The 24,666-nt window shown below is 29.2% G+C and overlaps 1 protein-coding gene across 1 annotated transcript in view; it reads left to right on the plus strand.

Moving 5' to 3' along the window:
- Nucleotides 1-7,478: 7,478 nt before the first annotated feature.
- LOC113386791 overlaps nt 7,479-24,666 on the plus strand; it is a 59,530-nt gene continuing 42,342 nt past the window's right edge. The window contains exon 1 of the mRNA XM_026624549.1: nt 7,479-7,681. Within this exon, the coding sequence (XP_026480334.1) occupies nt 7,479-7,681 (203 nt within the window). The remainder of the gene's footprint in view (nt 7,682-24,666) is intronic.

The following is a 24,666-nucleotide window of genomic DNA, read 5'->3' on the forward strand; positions in this document are numbered from 1 at the left end:
ATAATAAAGGTATTAACGTTTTACTCTAAATCAGCTTTCAAAACCTAGCAAAAGGCACAAATATCCAAATTTGACTACACGCAAATGTAACCATAAGACTTAAGGCCCAAAACCTTGTTTCTGAAAAGCCAACGCTTTCAGTCCAAATCATATTGTTTCTTTAAATCTAAATTTACTAAATTTAAACAACTTCTACCAAGTTTTCATCTATACATAATGAAAATGGGAAAATCTCAAAAAAATTATATGAACACACATACGCTTATAATTGCATTCTGACCAAAATCTGTTGGACCAATTATATTGTCATACAACTGTACTATATTGTTGTAAACAAATATTTTTATACATTGTTTCTAAATTTCATTATTAATTTTTATTATTTAACTTCCCGTAGAGTTTGTTTTAGTAACATTTTGTAACATTTTGTATACCTTAGAAAAAACGGATGTATCTGTGTGTATGTGTGTGTGCGGATACAAATTTTCGTCGACGATTTCGGGAACACCGATCAACCGATTTGAATAATTCAAAAAACATTCGATTCGTATTGATAAGGAAACGTGCTGATTAGTTTTTGGCAATGAAAGGTTTAGTCGTTCCGAAAATACGGGGCAAAAAGTGCCAAAAACGGTAACTCAGTTTTATAAGAACGGGGTGACCGATTTTAACAATTCAAAAAACCTTTTAATTGTATTGACAATATTATTAACTGATTAAATTTATGGGTAGGCAGGTCCAGCGGTTATGGACTCTCAATAAAATTAAGTTAAAAAATGCCATTTGGCGGTCAAAAATGTTTATTGCACATATGTACATCAAATAATCAGATATTTTATAGAGATTTTAATAATGTGTACACATTTTGTGTGAATTTTTTGGGTTCCGTACCAAAATTTTTACGGAACGGAAAGTTCCAGCAATTTTCTTAAGGCACGAGGCCATGCACCCCACTATTTCCAGTTTAAATCGATTAGAATTATAGCATTGGAGATAAAATCGAGAATAGTATATATTAATTATTATTTTCCTGTATAGGTAATTGATTTTATTTTTCTAAATGTAAAGCTCCTTTTTTTTAAAAAAAAATCATTTATAATTACTTTTACGGTTTGGAATATGGAATATCGTCTTCTTCAGATAATATAATGAGTTTAACAGGGTGTAATAATTTTATGAGTAATAGACACAATAGCATTAATAAATTTTACTCAACTTGTCTTCTAGAATAACTTAATTCACCATCAATTTCATGTATCAAATTCAATGAAAAATTGCCTTTATATTATTATAGTTTAATAAATCAGTCTTTTGATTTACAAAACCTTAAATATTTTCCACAAAACCTTCGGTTTATCAAAGGCAACATCTCTCATATCTAAAAATATTTCACCTGCATGATTTTTTACTACTTCTGCATCCATCCATCCGTCTGTCGTTTTGTGTTTATTTCCTAACAAAACCAGAATTTTAGAAACGCAGAGCAAAAAAATACAAAAAAAAATAAACAACTAGACGTCCGACTCGTCCGGGAGACCGACGACCTAGCGGAGGTAGAGATTAGTATTTTTTACGCAAGGTGAGGGAGAAAAGGTGGAAAATGAAAATCGATATTAAAAATTAATTTTACACTACAAGAATCAACGATGAAAATTGATAAATGCCCGCTTAAGTAATAATTAACAGTCATTTAAATGAAGCATTTTATTCTTAAAATGAATTTTATTATTATATCTATTATACGTTAATTTTTAAACCCATTCTAATAGGATAACAAGGGAAAATTTAAGAATAGAAAATGGCCCTTGAAAATACAAAATCCTTTAACCAATATCAGTTATCTTGAGATTGATAGAACTTAATATATAACGAACTTCTTTTTCGATTTTGCTCTATTAGTGTCGTGTCTGACAAGTGAGCTTGGGTGATCCTCGGGCGGCTTTTGTATTTGTCTAAATGAGTTCCCATTTAGAATGAGTACCGTGTTGATGTCGACGTCTTAAAGAATTGACCAATTTGGTAGATACTTTGAAGCATTCATTTTCTTTTTTATTAATGTATTTTGTCATATTTAATATGTTTGATTTGGAAGCTGATTCACATAATATAATACCGCATGTTCAAATAGACTTTTTTTTAACCATTTTCCAATACGTCTACAGTCTTGCAAAAAAGTTATTTTTCAATTATAAATTAGTCAACTATATTTATTTAATTTTTTCATTTTTTCAAAACATTACTTTTTTAATCTCCGATTAAACGGTGACTAAATATGTTTCATTTTTTAATTTATTCTTAGATTCCAAATAACACCTCTCATTAGAAAACAATATTATGAATAAGTTTATTTAATTAACTTTTTATATATCCCTAAATTAGAACATTTATGAAGAAGATTTGTTGAGAGTACGCCGTTACCATAATTAGATTGTAAAATTTAAAACAATCAATGACATGGAAATTACATCAACTTTTGATTGCTGAAACCAATATCAATACTAAAATCTCGAGTTCTTGTGGTAAACAGTTTCTCAAAATCCATTGGATTTCATTAAAAGACAAACTTAAGTTCGAAACTACCAGAGGAAAAAAAAAAACAATTAGCATAAATTATATGTTTGCAATATAATTGAGATGCTTTGTTCTCTCTGTGAATTTGTTGCACCTCAACTTCGTTTTTTTTTTAAATTTTCTATTAAAAATTTAGAAAATAAAATAAACAAAACATTATCTATAAGATCTTTTATTATAGAATATTTTGCACCAGCCATAGAGAAGCAAATTTAAGCACAAGCATAAAAAATCGACTTGTATAGTCAGGAAATTTAAAATTCATGTCAGTATCATCTCTTATTAATAGGAATTAAAAATTTCTACATAATTAAATCCTTATTCATCGAAAAGTATCGTTATTCATTGAATAGTATATAGTAATAGTAATAGTATTGCAACAGTATCACATAAGGAAGGAATTGGAGAGTGGAAGCCAAATAACGCGTATTCAAATCTACTTTGAGCTCAACCAGATCACAATAGCTTATTAAATATTTCAGATTCGTCAAATTTTGTCAAATGATACAAATGATAAATTCCTTGATGAATAATAATGGGTAGTACTATCTTAAGGTAGGTCTGTGAGCTGAGTTAAACTCCGACTCTATTCAGGGAAGAAGTAATGTGAGAGTTTTTCCCATTTCCACTTCCATTTGATACATATCGAAACAAAAAGCTTGACCACAGGACCACATTATTAAAGGCGAGCCTGTTGTCAATTTAATAAAATCTAGATTTGATTCAAGTATATATAACGGGTGGTGCAGGGTGGCTCATTTAAATATTGGAATTTATCGATAGCAACTTGCCTGTAGGCCACACCGTGCGGAATTCGAAGTTGAGATATATGGAAAAAAAACTAAGAATTTTGAGACCTTTCTAACGATGTATAATACTTTATATGTTTTCTTTACAGAAATATCTAAACCGTAAGATCACTAGATCACTAGGACAACTAGATGGACCACCCTGGACCACCCGTTACATGTAGTCAGTGACTACTAGTCACATGGCAAAAGTACATGGAACATACTTTGAAATTATGGAAAAATTAGTAAAAAAGGCGTCATACCTATATATTGCATAATTAGACAAATTGAAAAAGATTTTATGACCAGAATAGTAGAGCAATGTGTTGATCTTGTTTTTTTTTGCTTACTTTTAAGTTATATTACACTCACTTACAATTTATACTAATATGATTAACTAACCCCTTGGAAATAAAAATTGAAAAATACTAAATCTATTATGTTAAACAAATCTAGAATTAGAAGATTTGTTAGAATTTAGAGCTTTTCGGAGAAGATGGTGACTCGATATCGGCTAAATAAGTCACTAATCTATACTTCAATTAGTAAAAACCAACTTTCGATAACTCTTGATTTAGAGTCAATTGATTGAATTTAAAGTTTATTTTTGTTACGTATAATATTTCGTTCATTTGTTACGTAAAAAAATTTTAACATGAAACTATAAAATAGTCTTACTAGTATGATCCATTGCAAACATAAGTACACATTTATTTACAATATCGATTTTAGTTTAGGACTACGTCCAGCCCTAGTAGGATCTTCTTCAAACTACCTGTCGGTATACTTTTCGTAGAAGAAAATCCATACGTGCGTGTTTGTCGTTTGCGTGAGTTTTTATACATTGGCATTGTATAGGCCTGATACTACTAAAAACATCATTTTGTAATTATTTATGAAATATAAATAGAATTTTTTAAAAAATATCCTATATAACCGAGATTGTAACTATAAAACATTTAAATACAAGTGAACCCCGGATAACACGGTACTTCTATAGTACGGTTTCACACAAACATGGAGAATTGAGCAAAACCTTAATAAAATGGGAAATATGTATAGTAAGATTTAATAAGAACTTTATCTAATGTCATTTACAGGTTTTATTTTTTTTATTGAAATTTTTCACGAATTTACAATTCTGATTAAATGCGCCAACTTTTGATGAAACTTGCCAACACATTATACTACTTTTTTTGAAGAAAGACCTCTCAAAGTCGACCAATTTTAAATATTTTAAATTTATAGTTCAACAAAAAGTTTTAAATCTTGAAAACTTGGGGCAATTGTTTGAGCGAATTACTGCTCCAATGCAGCAATTAAGTAAGTAAAATTAAACGTAACCAAAGTCAAATAAATTAGTTTAATAAACCGAGCGTTTCATTAAAAACCAAATTTACCTGTATAGGAATAAGCCCTAATTGTATTATTATTATTTACTGTGATCTTAGAAATTTTATTCACTGTTACGGTTCCAAAGTTTAAATGGACAAAAATAATAAACACTAACCACAATAACCAAAAAATAGTGATAATATCATCAAAGCTCTAGATTGCACTTAAAAGCTCATAATTTCCAAACAACGATAATTATTTTTTCTAATTTTTTTCACGTTAAGTTCTGGGACACCCTGTATGTGAGATAGTTGTTGATTTTATTATAGAAGTTGATTTGTCCATGTAGATATATTTTATATGGTCATATGACGATGCATTTCCGTCAAACATTAACAAGGCCATCCACGGTCTCTAAATGGTCTTAACACAATGGGCAATATTTTTGTAGATCAGATAAATCTTAACTGAAAACTTTTCACATTAAAAACACCAGCTGCAAATGTCAAGAATAACAAAAAAATATGATTTAGCAATATGAATGTCAAAATAATAATATAATATCGTAGCGAAACATTTATTAAATAGAAAAAATATGTACACAACACAACTTATAAAAATTTATGAATAAAACAATCGATTTAAAAAAATAGAGTTGTGGTAAGAAAGTATACAGTATTGCTAAATACTCAAAATTTTATGTAAATATTGAAATAGAAATAGAAAATAGGAATATTTGTCACTATCACAACTCAATTTGTACCCATTACAGAAATATTATTTGTAATAGGGAAGACTTTTGAGATAGCGTCTAAAGAAAAGTATGTCTTTTCGAACAAGTTTCCATTATTGCATTTCCATTATTGCATTATTGCATTGAGTTTCCACATTGCTTTTAAAGAGTCAAAACTAAATTTGGTGGATTTCTTTTAATAATAACTTTTACTTGTATACATATAGATGTCTTTGTTTGTTATTTTGCTGTAAGTTAGATATTAGTAGCAACTAGTTTTTTGAGTAGAAAATCAATCATAAAGATTATTTGTTTTCAAAAGTGTGCGTTGGGTACGGTTGTGACATGTGGTTGTAGGTCTTGTTCTTGTCGAACAAAATACGAAAGAGAAAGGTAAAGAAAAACTCAATACAAGAAAAAAAAGATTTCACAAAGATCTATTGTTAATTTTGTTTAAAAAATTATGTTTTTTTATATATTGTTATATTACATCATAAGCTTTGTTTAAATGATTATGTTGTGTTGTATTACATATTTCTGACAATAAAAATCATTTTCTCATTACACTCGCGAATTCCGAAATCGATTTGTATTTTGCTGCCGGAGCGGCGGCATCCGAGTGGAAAAGGTTAAACCTTTTTTTGTGTTTATATTTATTGTTTTTTAATCTAAGTTTATACAAGCGCCATAGTTAACTGGTTAATATGCCTTACCTTTTTCAGCGTAATATAAAATAATTCGTTCCATTTCTAGAAATTTAAGTAGAGTATGCGGAGGCATTACCTAGATACACCCAAAACTGCTAAACAAAGTTAAAGTCATTAATTGATTTATTTCGTTCTTGTTACTTTATTTTAGTATAAGCTCCACCTACCAAATTAACTCAAGATAAATCAAAATTAATTTGATCCAAACTACTCATGGTTATACGTATACCCGTCTTATTATCAAGTTTGGCTCGACCTTTACTTCTTCCTATAGATAAATATCTAAATACCCATCATAGTGTCAGCTATAACAAATAAACTAAATTAAAGAAGAAAATCTGTTCATAATCCCCTTATCGCCAAGTACAAAAAATCGTTTTCCCCAAAAAATGCCAAAACATCACGTACAATCAATCCATCTCGATGTCGAGATATCGAATAATCTCTATCCTGTATTGCTGTCTTTTTCCATTGTGATGATGTTGTCTTTGTCATAGGGCGTAGGACTACCCTACTGACTTGCCGTTGCTGTCCTTTGCTTACTATAATCAGGTCTTTGTCTAACCCAGGGGTCACCAACCGAAAAGGTTTCAGTCGCATTACTAGGGAAAACTATGTGGACTACCGAATTGTATAGCCAGAAAACAATTAGTGCACTATTTGTGCTAAGTTTAATAAAAATTGGACAATTCAATTAGAATACAAATTCGACAACTTATATCCCTGTGACAAATATTGGGCCTATTTTTGAAGAAATGAATCTGGTTATATCATACTATTTCATAAAAAATAATAATTAAAGTGTCAGTGATGTACCTACTACTCAGACTTCCACAGTTCATACAGACATTTTTACCAACAAGCGCACATTTGGCTGCTTTTGTCATTCGATTGTTGTCATCAATAAATGATTTAATCATCTTTACCATCAATTTTAATAAATTATGACAAACGATGACTTAACGGCCAATGTTTCACTACGAGAAGGTGGACTAAAAGTTGAAATATTAATATTATTTAATAATTATATTATTTTTATTTCTACACAACCAACATCCCATTAACTCAAATATAATTTTGAATTAATATCTATAAACAAAACATTCGGATGAAGAAGTATTTTATCATTTGTTATGTTCTCAGTGCCTTAAGAAAAAACCTATCATTAAAAAAATCTATTACAGGGTCCGGCACTCGAAGTGTAACCAACTTTAAACCGCTCGCGTAGCTGATGCACGAGTACCAACTATCAGTAAGTTTGCTAAATGATAGTTTGGTGTATTGTTTATGAGCACACAAAAGTATTTAGTCGACAGTGAACGCGAAAAAAAGAAATCAGTAATGGATTTCAAACGTAACAAAGTGATTACATTATATTTAGCTGGAAAATCACAACCAGCGATTGTTCGAGGACTCAAACACCTTAAAATGAATAAAGTTTTCGTTTATCGCACCATAACTCGTTACAATGAAACTGGTAGCATCGCAAAACGTCATGAAGGTGGTCACCAAAGACTGCAACGTCACATGAGATGGTCGAAAAAGTGAGAAAGCGACTCGAGCAAAATCCCCGACGAAGTGCCAATTAAATGGCAGAAGAACTTAACATATCTGACCGTAGCATCCGCCGCATACTGAAAAATAATCTCAAGGTCAAGCCTTATAAGATCCAAAAGGCACATGATCTTATGCCGAAGCAGTAGCAAGTGAGACTTCAGAGAGCTAAGGAGTTGCTTCGCCTGGCCGAACGTGATAAATTTCCGAACATTGTGTTTTTCGACGAGAAAATTTTCACAATTAAGCAATTCTTAAACTCTCAAAACGATAGGGTTTACTTGACTGAAGGTTCAGACAAGAATTTGAGCCACCGACTGACCACCAGGAGGCAACACATGCCACAGAATATGGTTTGGCCCGCTGTAACCGCAGATAGGCGGTCTCCAATCGTTTTCATCGAGCCTGGCGTCGAGGTAAATGTGCAATTTTATCGGGAAAGTATTCTGAAGGTTGTTTTGAAACCATGGGCAGACAAACATTTTGGTGGCAGACTATGGACGTTTCAACAGGACTCGGCACCGTCTCATGAAGCTCGAGTGAACCAAGAATGGCTGAAAAACAGCTTTCCGAACTTCAAAACGTCCGCACAATGGCTCTCGAATTCACCAGACGCAAATCATATGGATTATTCTCTTTGGGCCATTTCGGAGATCAAGGTCCAAACTAAGGGGCACATCAGTCTCAAGGCGCTAAAAAAAGCCGTTGTCCGCCCGTGGGAAAAATACCTGCAAATCACGCTCGGCCAAATGCGATTTGTTTTTGGACCGTCCAAAGGCCATAGGCAAAGCAAAAAATGGTCATGTCGGGCAAAAGAGAATTGTTCTTAAATTTTGTATTATTTTTACACATTTTGTACTTTGAATCGAGTAAAATTGATTTTCCAAACTGAATTTATGGCTCTTTCAATTGGTTACACTTCGAGTGCCGGACCCTGTAGTTGAATGCAAAATAGTACTCATTTTTGAAGATGGTGATTCACAATCCAAATAATCAAAAGTCATATGTTTTAAAAGAATAAATTTGATAAGTATCGATTATATTTACATACTAATTTGTGAATTGAACGATTCTTTTTCACACTAATTTGTAAATAATGACTTAAAACAAAAGATCATCAAGTTCATATCGAATTAATTACTTTGTGCATAATTTCTTCGTTGCTAACTTATAATGACGCAATCCTACATTACAATTAATTTACAATTAAACAAAATTACAATTAATTAAGCTATTGGAATGCCTTGAATTTTGAATATGTATATAATATAGGTAATTTGGAACCCAGGCTACATTCATTGAATTTCGGTGCTTATAATATTTATAAAGTAAATTTGCAAATTATGAAGGCTTTTGTAACATATTTTAATAAAATAATCTCCAAAAAATAACAAGTAATGATCGTGGAGTTAAGCACAATATAATAATTATTGATTAATTGAAGATGCCCCCATGATCTTTGTTTTATTCTTACACTTTTTAACTAATCAGATCATTTTCGCTGTGAATAATTAGGTTTGAATTACACATATTTGCCGAAATAAAAACAAATTGTTCTTCAACAATATTTTGTATTAGTTATTTTTAATTTAAATGTATAGGGTTCTTAGATAACATACATTTCAAATGCGTAGATAAGATATCTAGGTAAGATCAAATAATTTCTTCAAAGTGCCAAATATAAGTGTACCATACAAATAATGGTTGGGGAGGGTAAAAAAAATATTATTTTTATATGAATTTCAGGACTTTATTTACCTACTTTGAATTGTTCTATTTGGATCAATCACGGTTTTAAAATGTTCTTACATCCCTAACAAAAATCCTAATATCCATTCAGAAAAATGTCAATCATTCCATTTTAGCAATATTTCTCAGATGAAAAATATTTATCGCCAAAATAAACTTGCAACACAAGTAAAAAATGGTAATCGCTTAGTTTATGCATCGTGGATTCATAAAGACTCCCTAACCAATATCAAGTATGTGACAACATAAATATGTTCAGAATTGCGATTCCTACGACATCTTTTAACTATCTTATCTTATATTATTCAAATAGTGCAAGCTTATTCCAGCCTAATAACCTTTCAAGAATTTTAATCCTTTTCGGAAATCACTTGTTGCGTGACAACAATACTTTGACGCTGCGGTCGAAAGTCACCTGGAAGCTGATAACGATCAAACCAATCTTTATTTAAGTAAGAAAATATTAACATTTTCGATAAGAATGATAGCTAGGAAAATTGTGAAAGTGGTTAAAAAATAAGTATGATATATGTAAAAAAGATTATAATATTTTATTAAAAGAGATTTCGATAAATATTACCGAACCCAGCTACGACCTAGTGAAAATTACGTCTGAAAAGCTAGAGACCGGTAAGGGTAAATAATTATCATATTAGATTTTTTTAATTTCTCTTCCTACTGCATTATGTAGAAACATGACATTGCTCAGATAGCTGAGTTTCATATCATATTCATATGGGTCAAATAATGACCCTAACCTCGATATGTGTTCATCCTAGGGAATGGAGAAGAACTAAAAGGTTGCGCCGATCTGACGCATTCGACTGGCAGGCAGTTCGGACAGACACGGGCTGTCTCTGTCGCACGCGCAGTGCGCGGCCTTGACCGCGTGCGTTCACCTCGAAGAATGCACGACTCGCATACATACTTGAAATACATACGATGTTGTTATGTATGCACCATACATATATACATATGTATATATATATATATACAGTCTAATCCGTATATAATGAATCCGCCTATATTGACCAACCGTATATTAATCCATTACCAAATTTATGTGTATTATATACCTTATAAAAATCCGGATAAAATGACTTCTCTTACAGCGACTTGCCGTTTAGTATGACCAATTTTCGATCAATATAGGCTACAAATTATCAATTAGTTATTATCACGATTAATCCATCATAGCAAAGTTGAAAATAATAATTTGAATTTTAATAATAAACTAGTAGTGCGTGATATCGTGTTTCAAGACAAATGACTAGAACTTCCCATACAGTAATTTAACATTTTTAAAAGGCTTTAAAATTAGATTTTTAGCGATATTTGAATCATTTTTGAAATGTTGAAAAATCGGCTTTTTTAATAAAAAAAAATTTGGTGGGATCAAATACAAAGTTTGTTCTCATTATTAAATTCTCTATAAAATTATATGATGGTATTTTTTGACTTTTCTTTAATGGATCATCAAAATCGCTGAAACTGCTTTCCCAAAGGTTTAATCAATTTTTCATTCCATCAATATATGTGTTGAAACAATCTTTTATTAGGCATCCAAATCAGATGCTCCGTTCTCTCAAATACTGATTTGTCAAAAATGACAAATGTCACTGTATGCCCCGTATCTTCAAAACAGATAAAAATGCCTTTGCCAAAAACTAATCAGCACATCTCCCCATCAATAGGAATCGAATGTTTTTTGAATGATTCAAATCGGTTGATCCGTGCACTCGAAAACGTCGGCGAAAAATTGTATCCGCACATACATACAAACTACACACATACACACACATATATTCATTGTTTCTAAGGTGTGCCAAAATGTTCAAAGGTTTTCAAACGTAAAGATATTCAAAAATTACAGATTATATTAAATTCGATTATATTAAAATATATGCTATCATGTGTATAATGCAATGTATATAATGTGTATAATGCAAAGTATATAATCTAGTTACTACGTTTCTCTATTATTGACGATAACTATATAACTATAATAAATATTAATATTTACTAAAAAAAAACTATAAACTTTTTTTCAGAAAAATAACCTAAAAAATATTAACTATCCAAAATATTAAAATAAATTATTATGTGACCTTAAAAAATAAATGATTTTTTTTTTTTTTCAATAACCTGCAATATGAAACAGCGGAAACTGATTTGAATTTTAACAAACATTATTATTTACTCATATGCAAACTGTAGTAAATAATAATATTTATTGAAAATTAGGTGATATATTATAATTTACTTTAGATGACAGAAAATCGCATTAATCAAATTTAGACAAATGATCATTTGTTACTATTTCATTGACTGTCATTGCCATCAGACATCACTATTTCAGGCTGTCTTCATAACTTTATTATAAAAATCAATACATACATTATCAGATTCTTTGGAACAAGTACAATGGTTTTTATAAATTTCATAGTTTTAGTAAAAAATTAAATTAGCAATTAAATTAGTAATGTCTCTTTGCGTATGTTCAAACTCGTTAATATACAAAAAGCAAGTAAAACTTTATTATCGTCACCGTAAAAAGGCCTGCAAGTGTTTATATATCACAAAAGTATCTAGTTTTATCATCTTTCGCATTACTCGCAATTTTTTACGTTTCTGCTTGATGCATTTTTTATTAGCAACATTATATGCTCCTTTTTCAATTTTATATGCCATTCGGACGCAAATAAAACATGCATAGGGTTGATGTAAAGGTAAAAATATAGTTTACATATATTTTTTTATTTCGAATTGGCACGTCTCTTGCAACTCGAGGGATATCTTCCTTATTCTGTTTGTCCCAAGTCCAGATAAAAAAAGCACTTTGTTTTTTACGTACAAAGATTGGACTGATTTTATTATTTGAACAGATCAATAAGCGTCTCACAATAATATTACCAAGATTTGTCAGTGATTTGGCGCTAAAATAATATAACATGTAGTAATTATCAAGAATCGTCTGCTGATAACTAAGAAAATAGACAATTTTCATCAATATTATTTGTGAGTTCACCCTAAGGATAAACGTGTTTATTTAGGAACCACCTATGCGTGAAAATATCCTAAGGGCAGTTAATATACAAACACAATATATATATATATATATATATATATATATATATATTTGTATATATGTATATATAATAGCTATACACTATACATATGATAGAGTAGACTGGATGATGGGTAATGCTCTTCATTTGGTGCGAATGCGTAGCATCATATTATATTTTCGCCGAAAGAATTTATTAAATTGTGAGTGTTTTTTGATAAAAAATTACACTAAATATTTTTTTTAAATAAGCATCAGGTCATTTAGTTTAAACCTCTATAAAGATATGAATCATTGTGCAGACATAACTACTAACTATTATACTATAACTACGGTATAATAATAATAAAAAATAATAAATTTTCAATACTGCATTAAAATTAGCTTGATTGATTCTGAAGAAATATTAAATACACAAATTAATTAGGTTGTTATAAAATATATAAATTATTGAAGAAAAAATAATTTTAAAAATATTTCAAAACTTGCAATACATTCAAAATTTCTATGTTCTAATATCTACTTTTTCTAATCTGACAAAGACAATTCAAAAATAAAAACTGGATTTAATCGACATTTTTCCTTAAAACAAAGTGCAAAAATTTCCTGTTATATGTAAATAATTAATAATAAAATAATCGACTTAATCAATAAAAATTTCGATATAGCAACATTTAAAATTATTATTATAAAATTTTGATATAACCCAGTATCCCAAACTTTGATGGAGTTCTATACTTAAACCACTTTTCGTAGACCCAGAGTATTTTAAAAAGTTCGTTAGGACTGTGAACTCTTTTATTATACAAATTTTCAGCAAAAATGTTCAATAATTAATTAAGAAGAATCGATACGGCTGCTCTTCACCAAGAATTAGTCAGCAAGATTCCCAACTGATATCTTTCGAACTAAAAACTTAAATTTTCAAAATCGGTTAAGGATATTTCGTATCAGAATTGTACGTCTCTGCTAATTTTAAAGAAAAGGCTCTGCTGATAGTCGTACAAAACTAGTCGGTGTAAGTCCATATCGAGTTATATCAAATGGTTTTAAAATGTTTAAAACCGGTACAGCCATTTTTGGTACAACAATTTGACTAAGTGGCAGGATTTTCGGGTAAAAAAATTAACTTCACCTTTAAACCATTAATATTTTAACCATCATACCCTAATGACACATCACTGGATTGGAATTTTACTTATGACACATTTGTAAAAACTACCAAAAATTTGCTGATGTTTCATAATAGAATTGGCGTAGATATTTAAAAAAATATCAAATTTTTATCAGATTTTTGCTCATATACTCGTGCAAATTTCTTCAAGCTTCTGTACTTCGCAATGAATACATATTTTAAAAATAATATTTTTAGAACAATTAGGATTAGTACCAGCCTTCCTAGCTTGAAGATATATTTGCCATATTGGGTAATATATAATAGCCATTTTTATAGCGATTTGCCATTTATAGTAATATATATTATAATAGACCAATAATAAATTCAGAAACTTGCAAATACCAAAACCTAATTTAGACATAATTTAGTACATTAATAAAAGGTGAACCACTGGGTAATCCTTAATTTCTATGAATTTCCTCTAAAATTCTATGTTATTTATCCAATTAATTACTCAATGTCTTTCGTCAAGACAGATTGAAATTTCTAAGAAAATAAAAAAGGAACTTTCAAATTATATATTTTTTCAAAATGCTCCAAATTGATAATAACAGATATAGAATTGATTTGTTGTATGCATATAACACTTATTTATAAGTTATAGTAAACACAAAAAAAATCTAAAATATTTTTTATACATTTTCGTTTCCAAGATTTCTGAACATTTTGGCATATCTCATAAAAAATGGATGTATGTGTGTGTGCGTGCGGATACAAATTTTTGTCGACGATTTCGATGATGACAACATTTATTTAACAATTATACAAATTGCTAAATCGTTAAAAAATGAATATGTTAAAGCCTAAGACACCACTATGTCATACACCACTAGTTTCGATTGACAATATCCAATCCAATCCCAGCCTCCTTTATATAAGAGCGTTATACATGAGTAATATCGCTCATATGATGGCCAGCCTTATGTGTCCACGCGATGATATCCCCAACGTCACACAAACGTGTGATATAACTAACGTGCACGTGCACGTGTGCGTGTGCATGTGTGATCCGTCGAGCGTGAGATGTTTACTATAAACACACACACGCGCAAGCGGAATTAGTGTGAACATAATATGTGAATACATGTGAATGTACGTGAATTTTTGTTTATGTGTGCGAGCAATATGTGTGAATGCATTTAAAGGCCTGGAGCACGGCGCATGCATTCTATGTGAATACGTAGTGAGGTGGTTAATGGTCAGATGATAAGTGCAACTTTAATTTTATTTATTTTTATATATTACAAAGGGCACAAAGTAGCTCCAAGACGACTTCAAATAATTTTTATAATACATAAATTAAATTTTAATCGAGTAATGCAAGACACATTGCTAGAATTTCCCGTACCGCAATTGAACATTCGGGGAATAAAAATAATCATTCAACAAAAATTGATCAATGAATAGAGTTATTAATACTATAACTTTTATTATTCGTACTTTATAGATAAAATATAAACTCTTATAAATTAAATCACGTCGATAATATATATTTAGATAAAATATATGTAATCAAAATCTATTCAAGCGTACTGTTATGACACATAAAATGATGTATAGTTCGTGATCCACCGAGATGCTGCCGAACCTTATTGAAAATGTTCACTTTTTTATATTTTCGAAAGACCAGATATATTTAGATAAAGGCTATAACAGACCAATTAAATTGGGAAGATAAGTAGTTTTAATTATTGTTAATTTAGATATAATAATACGTTTATATAAAGTAGAGTTAATGTTACTTGTTTGAATGTTGATTTTAGACTTGTTACTCAGATCAAGTTCTAGATATTACTACTTTGAACATTGAAATATTACTTATCTCCATAGATTTTATAGTTTAGTATTATTTTTCTGATTGGTCCGTTTGGTGGATTTTGGCGACATCCCATTACAATTTTGGATCCAATCAGTGGCTATTACATTTATCAACCAATCAGGTATTGCATTGTACGTGGAATTAAAACAGAGTACAGGTGACCCGAGTTTCATAGAAATAGAGATTAATTGTAGGATGATATATTTAGGGACATGATGCATGACAATAAGATGGATTATTTTATAATTTGAAATAGTTAATGAAGGATTAGGGTTTATCGCTGCTATCCTGTATGAAAGTAGTAAAATATGTAATTAGACCAGAGTTAGAAGTAAAACGTTAACAAGTACTTATTGTTAGAATTAAAGGACCTTATCTCTTATTTCTTCGTGCATTAGCGGACCTTATCCCATATTTCTCACATAGATTTGTCCAAATATATCAATTTTTGTTCGCAATAATTTAGTAATTACAAATGTTTTTTTCTAAATTTAACTATGGAACATAAAATTGAAGAAAAAAATGAAAAAAAAAAATAAAAAAATAATATTTTTAATTTTATTTGAACCAAAGCGTTTAAAACAGTCCGAAGCGCAATATAATAAGCGTATGTATTGATTGAATCATTTTGATCAGATTATCCCACTTTTTGCTCCGCATCTTCGAAACGGCTGAACCTGCCTTTGCCAAAAGCTAACCAGCACGTTTCCCAGTCAATATGGATCGACTGTTTTTTAATCGATTGATCCGTGCCTTCCGTGGTTGAAATATTGTATCCAAAAATACACACACACATATACAAACATCCATTTTTTCTAAGGCATGGCAGAAAGTTCAGGAGGTCTTGATACAAAAAGATATGCAAAAATTTTCATTCTCGATTTTTAGCAATTATAACTTACAGAAAGTATTAGTATACGGAAAGCCAATTAGTATTTTTCCGAAAGTTTTCGCCAGAAAATACGGCTTGCAAACTTGATGTTTCCTCGACGTTTCAAGTCATTTGTTTGAGACCAAGATTGGGAAAATTATGTGTGTGTATGTAACCTCATTTTGTTTTCCTTTCGTCGAAATTTTCTCAACTCGATTTCAAAAATTTAAAAGTCATTGGATGTAACTTGATGAAGATTCGCGTTTATCACTTTTGCGCAACAATCGGCCAAACCCTTTCTTTATAATTAACAAAAACGTGTATAAGCAGAAAATTTCTTTATAATTAGCAGAAAAGTCCTTCGCAAATTTTAAAAATTTAAAAACTGATTGAAAGATCTAAGATCTTCGTTGAAAAGCAAAATTTATTATTGAAAAGTTGACAAGGATTTGGGACCATAATTTATTGTTGAAAAGTATTTTTTGATCATGATAATGAAACTTTTGATGATGATATATATCGCGGTAATAAAAAACACAATAAACTTTAAACATAATAAATTCTTTTTTAATTTACCTATTATGTTTCCTGAAAATGGACACCCCATATTCCTGTAACGTCGATATATTAGAAAAAAATAAATAAATATTTTAATTATTTGTTGAACCAATTTAATTATTGTTAGAAACTAAAAAGTACACTAGAGCTCCCACTAAAATAAGCTACAGCTGTGTTCGTATGTTCACATGTATACGTTAGTTCCTACGTTTAAATTTATAACTCCGCGCGACTGGACACCAATTTCCTATGTACTCGATATACATACAACATACTCGACATACATGTACATATAATGTATATATACGTATATACATATATGTAAATACATGTAGCTATGTAAATATGAATATTGATGTGATTTATGTTATGACTGCATGTATTGTTTATGTATATCGAGCAGTTATGTGTACCGGCATGTGGATTAATGTTCGGATATATTATATATGGAGTAATGAAACAAATCCAGTGCACGAAATATCAAAAACATCAAAAAGAATACGTTTAACAAAGCTTTATTTATTACAGAATTGTGTGTGTATTACAGAATTTTAACAATAGAGCAAAATCTCCAATTAAGGGAAAAATGCGTTTCTGGCTGATTGTAAATAGAACGGTACGTGCGTCCAGCTATTATGAGGGTAATATGACATGAAACATGGATATGGGGATATGGGTGCACTGTCGTATTACATAGGAACCACTCTGATATTTTAAACGGTTTATAATTGTCACTTTGAAGGACTTTCTGACAAATTTTGATAAACCAATGTTTAACTTTTTACGTCAACATTTGTTCGAGATATTACTAAAAATATGCCAAAAAGACCATTTTTAAATCTTCCTGAAGTTTATATTTTTTCAAAAAATCACACTAGTCAAGTTTATGTTTTCTCGACGTTTTAAGTCATTCTGAATCTATTTGTTCATTTCTTTTTTTATAACAACCAAAACATTAGTTATTTAACATTAGTTGACAATTGGCATCAATAAAATATATTTATATATAGTAGTTACCACAGTGGGTATGTACTATTTGATGCAGTTTTAATGGTTTAATGTTTTTAATGGTTGTAATTTTTTATGGTTAAATTAAATTATCTGACCATAACTTTTTTTCTAGTCTTTAGGATTGTGCAACGAGTGAATATGAGTGATTTTCTAATTTTTAATGATCCTGAATCATTTGAGACCACATTTGAAAAAAAAACTGAAACCTCTCATCAGCGTTTTCTCAAAAACGGCTGGACCGGTTCCAAAAAATCATTAACTTTTGGAATAATAGCCGCACTTTTAGGACATACAAGTGTGTGTTTGTGCACTATAATTAATGTATAAATATCTTAGAAATATATCAATTGAAAATCGCATTTATTAGTTTTTGCTGAAAAGCGAAAACTGTATATTCCAAATAAATAGTTAAATTTCACCTATACCATGTTAATTGATTATGCCGATTGTTTACACATATCACAAAGTTCAAGCAACTTGTCTTAAGACAAAATGCCACTTACACCTACATCTATGATCTCAGTGCAATATAACAAGCATCATGTCACCCATGACAATTATGTCAATTATGATTTTAAAATAGGCTTCAAAAAGTGGCAATTCTCTATAAAATGCGCTTTTATGTATAATATTTTATAAGAAAATTGAACATGTGAAAATTAAATTTTGAACATGTGTACAAATTCTTAAAAAAATTAATGCTATAAAATGTGAAGTAGAAATTTTATATAGGAATAGATAAATGTAGAGATTAATAAATGCTCATGATTCTAATCTTTTTAAATCCTTCAGAAGTACAAATAAAATGGCGGCTTATATACATATTTTATTATACTTAATCCTAAAAAGAATTCGATTCTTCGTGATTTGAATTCATTCATTCATTCAATTAATATAATCAAATTACAAAACTATGATAAACGATTATACTTTTTAGACATAGTAAGACTTTAATTTTAAGTAAATAAATCTACAAAAGTAAAATAAAATCAGAGACCTGAATATATTTTTTTTACCAAATGTTTGCTTTTATGTGGTATCATAATCATAATACCCCAGCATATTCAAATTATTCTTGTAACGATGGTTAAATTTGAGCAACAAAAATTGCAATATTTTATAAGATCTCAATCTATTGCAAAATTCAACAAAATTACGCATTTTTGGCTATAAAATTTTCATTCCTATTTACACCTTGAGGTCGAATTACGAATGAATACAACTCTTAATATATCTTACTTCATTATAAAATTAATACCTTAAGAAGATGTAAATTTTCTATTACCGAGTTATAAAATCCAGTTGTTATATTTAATTAAAAGGTTTAATGTTCTTCATGATAAACACTCGTATGCACTCCGTCTCTCTGCTGATGGCAAAAGATAGAAGTAAAAATGTTAATTAACACCATTAATATAATAAGGATATGCATAAATTTGCAAACTGCATACATGCATATGCAAAACATGGAAATGTACATTTGTTATTGTCTGTAATTTTCCTGAGGTCGATAAACGTTTCTGACAATAATTCTTAAAAATTTCTGCGTCGAGAAGTATAAACGAAATAAATTAGATATAAATATCAAGATTATAAATAAAATTGTCAACGGATAATGAAATTATTTCCCAACCCCAGTGTCTAGTCTCTGAGAAAAGTTGTATGATTTCAGAATTGCAAGTAATTTTCTTCCAAACACATATTTCGTAGCAAACAACACATTTGCGTCTATGTAATACGTTTTTGCAGACTAAAAATGGCAAACAATTTATTTAAATTGCTCTCTTTTGGTTCAATTAGGTTTTTGTTATTAGTGCAAACATAGAAATTGTGAAGACACTTAGTCTGTGGAAATGTACTTTTCTAAAAATAATGCAAAAATAGAAAAATATATGGGATTGGTATAAGCGTGGTATTGACCTCTATATATAGTGTTATGAAATTTAAAAAGTATGATTAGGTTTAAAGAAAAACTTAATAGAGTTCAAGTTAAACATTCATAAAATATCACGAAGTAAAACCAACAAATTTTAAGCCAACTCGTAAACAAAAGATTCAGTGTTATAATTTGTTATTGAACGAACCTCAAGGTAGGGTGTTAGGCCCCATTTACTTTTAACATTACTTTATTTTTTAAATTATTTGTTATTATTGATTTTCTACTATTCTAATAGTCTCCCAATGTACGAAACATTCTATAAATGCAGTAAGACAAATAAAATATTTTATTTTTTAATTCCACCGTGAATTTATTTCAATACATTCGCATAATTGCACAAACTAGTATCTAAATAAGATGTGTCAAACTTTTTGCTTAGTTTGTTAACAATAATTTTGAACAATCTCTTAAAAACATTGAGAAGAGTAAGACACTACAGAATAGATAGAAAATATGCATTATATCATTAAAAAAGTATGTGGCGATTTTAGTTAGGTAGTTATGAAGCAAAAATGCATCTAAAATGTACTGACAACTATACAAAGAACAGAGCTTCAAGACTGAGATTGCCCTCATAAAAAATAGCTATTAGTAACGTAAGTCAGCAAACAAAGTTAAAAAAACATACAGTTCTGATCGTTGTATGAAAAAAGTACTGACAAATTGCGGCAGTACAAAAAAGGTGGCCAACAAAATAAGTATACTGGATGAGATAAAAAGAAACACTCAATTAGATCAATTCTGAGAAAATGGTGACTATTGCACGTTGAAATCAATAGTGTATGATTTTGCGAAATAAAGAATGTAGACTAATGTTAACTCAAGTCAGAAAAATTACAAGAAATTGAAAGAATTTTAAAAATTTGAATATCTCAAATTTATTAGTTTGGAATTTTTTCAGCTCTTTGTTATCATCGCTTTGAAAAAATAAACTGTGAAATAGATGAATCAAAATATAAATTCAGATAATAAACATCCAAAATTTACAGCTTTAATTTTTTATAATTTAGCCACTATAGACCTATCCTACATTATTAAAGAAATTCCTTTTACAATCAAAGTTATCACCAAGATTCATCAAGCCTAACGAGTAAACCTGAAGTTCTTCTTGTTAAAGGAGTATAAATCATTAAAGTAACAATAGAAGAAGTATGTTTATGAATAAAAATAGTATAGATTTATAAATAATACTTTTAATAATTTAATAAAGTATTTTATTTTTACACAAAATCAAAGCTCATGACCCACATCTACTTCTAAACGCCTGATTTAGCATCAACACATAATCTAAAAGGTTCACTAGCCCGTTATCTTTCTTATACAATACTACTAAGGAATAAATCACATTTTAGAAGCCCAATAGCACGCTTGAGAAAAATTGGAAAATATATTTCCTTTTGTCAAAACACTACAAAATCACAGGTGATTGATTTCGTACGTTTATTGCTGATATATACGGTTGGATTTGCCCATTGGTAAGAAGGTATATTTATCTATATATATACTACCACACATTTTTTAAAAACTTATTTTTTTAATATTTTATAAATGCATAGATACATTTTTTCTAAAACAATTTTACTAAAGTAATTTTTCTAGAAAACGACTATTCCAAATATCTTCAAAAGTGAAAAATAGAATATGATCTTTTCTAAAACTGATTTTCTTAAACTTCTTACAAAATTTATAGCCAAAAGTAATATACTATTAAAGAATAATTATTCTACAAAATCAAAAACTCGAAAATATTAAGAAAATGGAGAATAGGATAGAATTTTATCTAAAATGGTTTTTCTACCAGTTTTTAAACAATAATATTTTACTCCAAAATTGTTTTCTTTAAAGTTTTTATAAACAAAAATAACAAAATTCTAAATGCGTTTTCTAATTTTAAAACTATGAACCACTGGCAAAGAAAATAATTGTTCATTCATGAAGTTTTTATTTCCCTATATACTAATCTACAAGAAACATCCCAAAAAGTTTTTTTATATTTTTTATGAAGATATCTGCAGCAAAAGTATAATCGTTTGATTATAATAATTTATTTTATTAATAATAACGTTTTTATTACTATTTATACTACAATTTTTAGAATATTTATAAAATATTTTGAATAAATTCATACCACTAGTGAAGACCATCAAGAAAAGAAGTGACTTTGATATTTACCTGTAACAAAAAAAAACAAATATTAAAAACAAAAATAAATAAAATAAATCTAGATATACATATAAATAAAAAATATAAAAATATAGCAAAAAATCTAAAAACAATTTATATATAAACAGACGTTTATACTCGTTTTTTTTAATAATAAAATTATCAAGTATTTTAATATTTTGCAATCTTGAGTAAATGTAACAACTTTTGATGCAACACAGTTTAGTGAATTTTTTTGAAGAGGGGCCTCTTAAAGACAACCGATTTTAAAAATTTTAAATTCATAGTTCAATAAAAAGTTTTAATTCTTGAAAACTTGGGGTAATTGCGTTATTGTTTTTTAATGTGGTCATAGAAAAGTTATCCACATTTACGATCTAAACTCTAAATTAACAAAATTGATAAAAATTAATCACTATAACCAAAAAATGGTCATAATTTTACCAAAGTTCTAGGTTATACTTAAAAAGCTCATAGTTTTCAAATAACGTGAGAATTTTTGTTTTAAATTTGGCCAGAGCTGTTAAGGTAAATAGTATCACCTCATTGACGTTAAGTTCTGGGACACCTTATGAATGTACCGATTAGATAAACTGTGGTCCTAGAAATGTTAATCACGGTTACGATTCCAAAGTTTAAATAAACAAAATAAATAAAAATTAAGCACCATAAACGAAAAATGGTCACGATTTCACTAAAGGTCTAGATTGCACAAAAAGCTCATAATTTCCACACAACTTGAGATATTTTTGATGCTAAATTTTTTCAGGACATTTCAGGATGTGATACTATTAAAGCGTTTCGGCTCGAAGGTCCCCTGTATGTGTATGTTCCCTTCGTATATTTTTAAATATAAGTCGTATATTTTAAAAAAAATCAATATTTTTTATTATTATTAATAATAAATAATTAGTAATAAAATCCAATTATGTAACTTTATCTGCTCATATTGAATGTTTTATAACATTGACTTTATATTATAAACATGCTAGCATAATTTAATAGATTATTTTTATATCCCTGTTAAATATGTCTCCTCATGAATATATTTTAGTCCTCCACGCGGGAGAGGACACGCGCCTCCTGCAAGGATACGTGACGAAACAAAAACATGAGAAAAAAGACGAAATAAAGAAAGAAAAAAATATTCCAGGCGCGTTGATATAAAATTGATTAATGAGAGTATTATATTTGTAAAAGTAATAAGGAAATAAAGTTCTGTTTTGTGAAAGTAATAAGGAGATAATGGACTAAAGAAATATTAGTTCATTGAATAATTTATTAAATCGGTTTCGCTTTTTGTTCGAAGAAGATTTATTTTAGTAACTGGATGAAGTAGAAAACTAAAGTCTACAGTCAGTGCTAACAAAATAATTTAAGTAGTGGTGTATGGCATTGTGCCTTAAGGCAAATTCTTTGAACTTCCCATACCGTAATGAAATGTTCTAGGAATATAAAATGTTTTTAAATAGATTATTATAAATACGGCAACTTTCATAAATAAATCAATAAATTCAATTCAATAAATTAATTTTATTCAATTCAATAAATTAATTTTATTCAATAAATAAATAAATAAATATGTAAGTGAGCTTTAGAACTTCAGCTAAAATTAAAATTAAAATCCGATTTTTTTACGATCTCAAATTATATCCATATATTTACATACACACATATCCATTTTTTCTGAGGTATGCCAAAATGTTCAGAAATCTTCAAAACATGAAGATATGCTAAAATTTTCAATTTCGATTTTTGGACGATTAAAACTGCAAGTTAATACTTTATTAACTTCCCTTATGTGGCGAGAATAGCTCAATCAATAGCACACCCGACTCACACACTAGAAATACTCAGTTGTAATCCTGGTGCTGACATACAAATGCATTTAATTCGAATTAGAATAAAATTGTAGAAAATAATATTTAACAGAAAAAAGTAGAATAAAGAATTTAGTTGTAAATTAGCAAGTACAGAAATGTATAAAATATAAATAGAATAAAAATATAAAAGTGAAAAGTTGTAGGTGGATAAACGCTCTAGCAAACAATAGAAAAAATAAATGTATGCATGTGTATGCTTGTATGTTTATATATGCATGTATGTATACTTGGATACAATTTTTCGTCCAGAATTTGTCGTCGAGAGCACGTATCGACCGATCTGAATGATTAAGAAAACATTCGTATTGACGGGGAAACATTCTGATTAGTTTTTGGAAAAGGCAGATCCAGCCGTTTCAAAGATAAGAAGCAAAAAGAGCAATGAGAGCATAGCACATCCGATTTGAATGATTCAAAAACATTCAATTAGTATTGATTGAGTGAATACATTTTTGAGATGGTAGGTCTTCCGGATTCGGAGAGCAAAAAGTGCAAAAAATACAGTATTTGAGGGAATAGTTCATCCAATTAGAGTGATTCAAAAAGCCAGTGGCGTAACTATAGGGTGGCGTGGGTGGCAAAATGCCACGGGCCCCCGACCGAAAGGGGCCCCAGCCCAGAAAACCGCGGACTCAGAAATACATTTTTACATTGTACATACATTTTATTTCACTTGAATCTTATATTTTATATTTTTTAAGTTCAAAGTCGGAGTTAATTATTCAACCAGGCTTGCAT

The sequence above is a fragment of the Ctenocephalides felis genome, unplaced genomic scaffold (assembly GCF_003426905.1).
Source record: "Ctenocephalides felis isolate EL2017-DRISC unplaced genomic scaffold, ASM342690v1 CF-g0.4_SCAFFOLD_00845, whole genome shotgun sequence".
Taxonomy (NCBI): domain Eukaryota; kingdom Metazoa; phylum Arthropoda; class Insecta; order Siphonaptera; family Pulicidae; genus Ctenocephalides; species Ctenocephalides felis.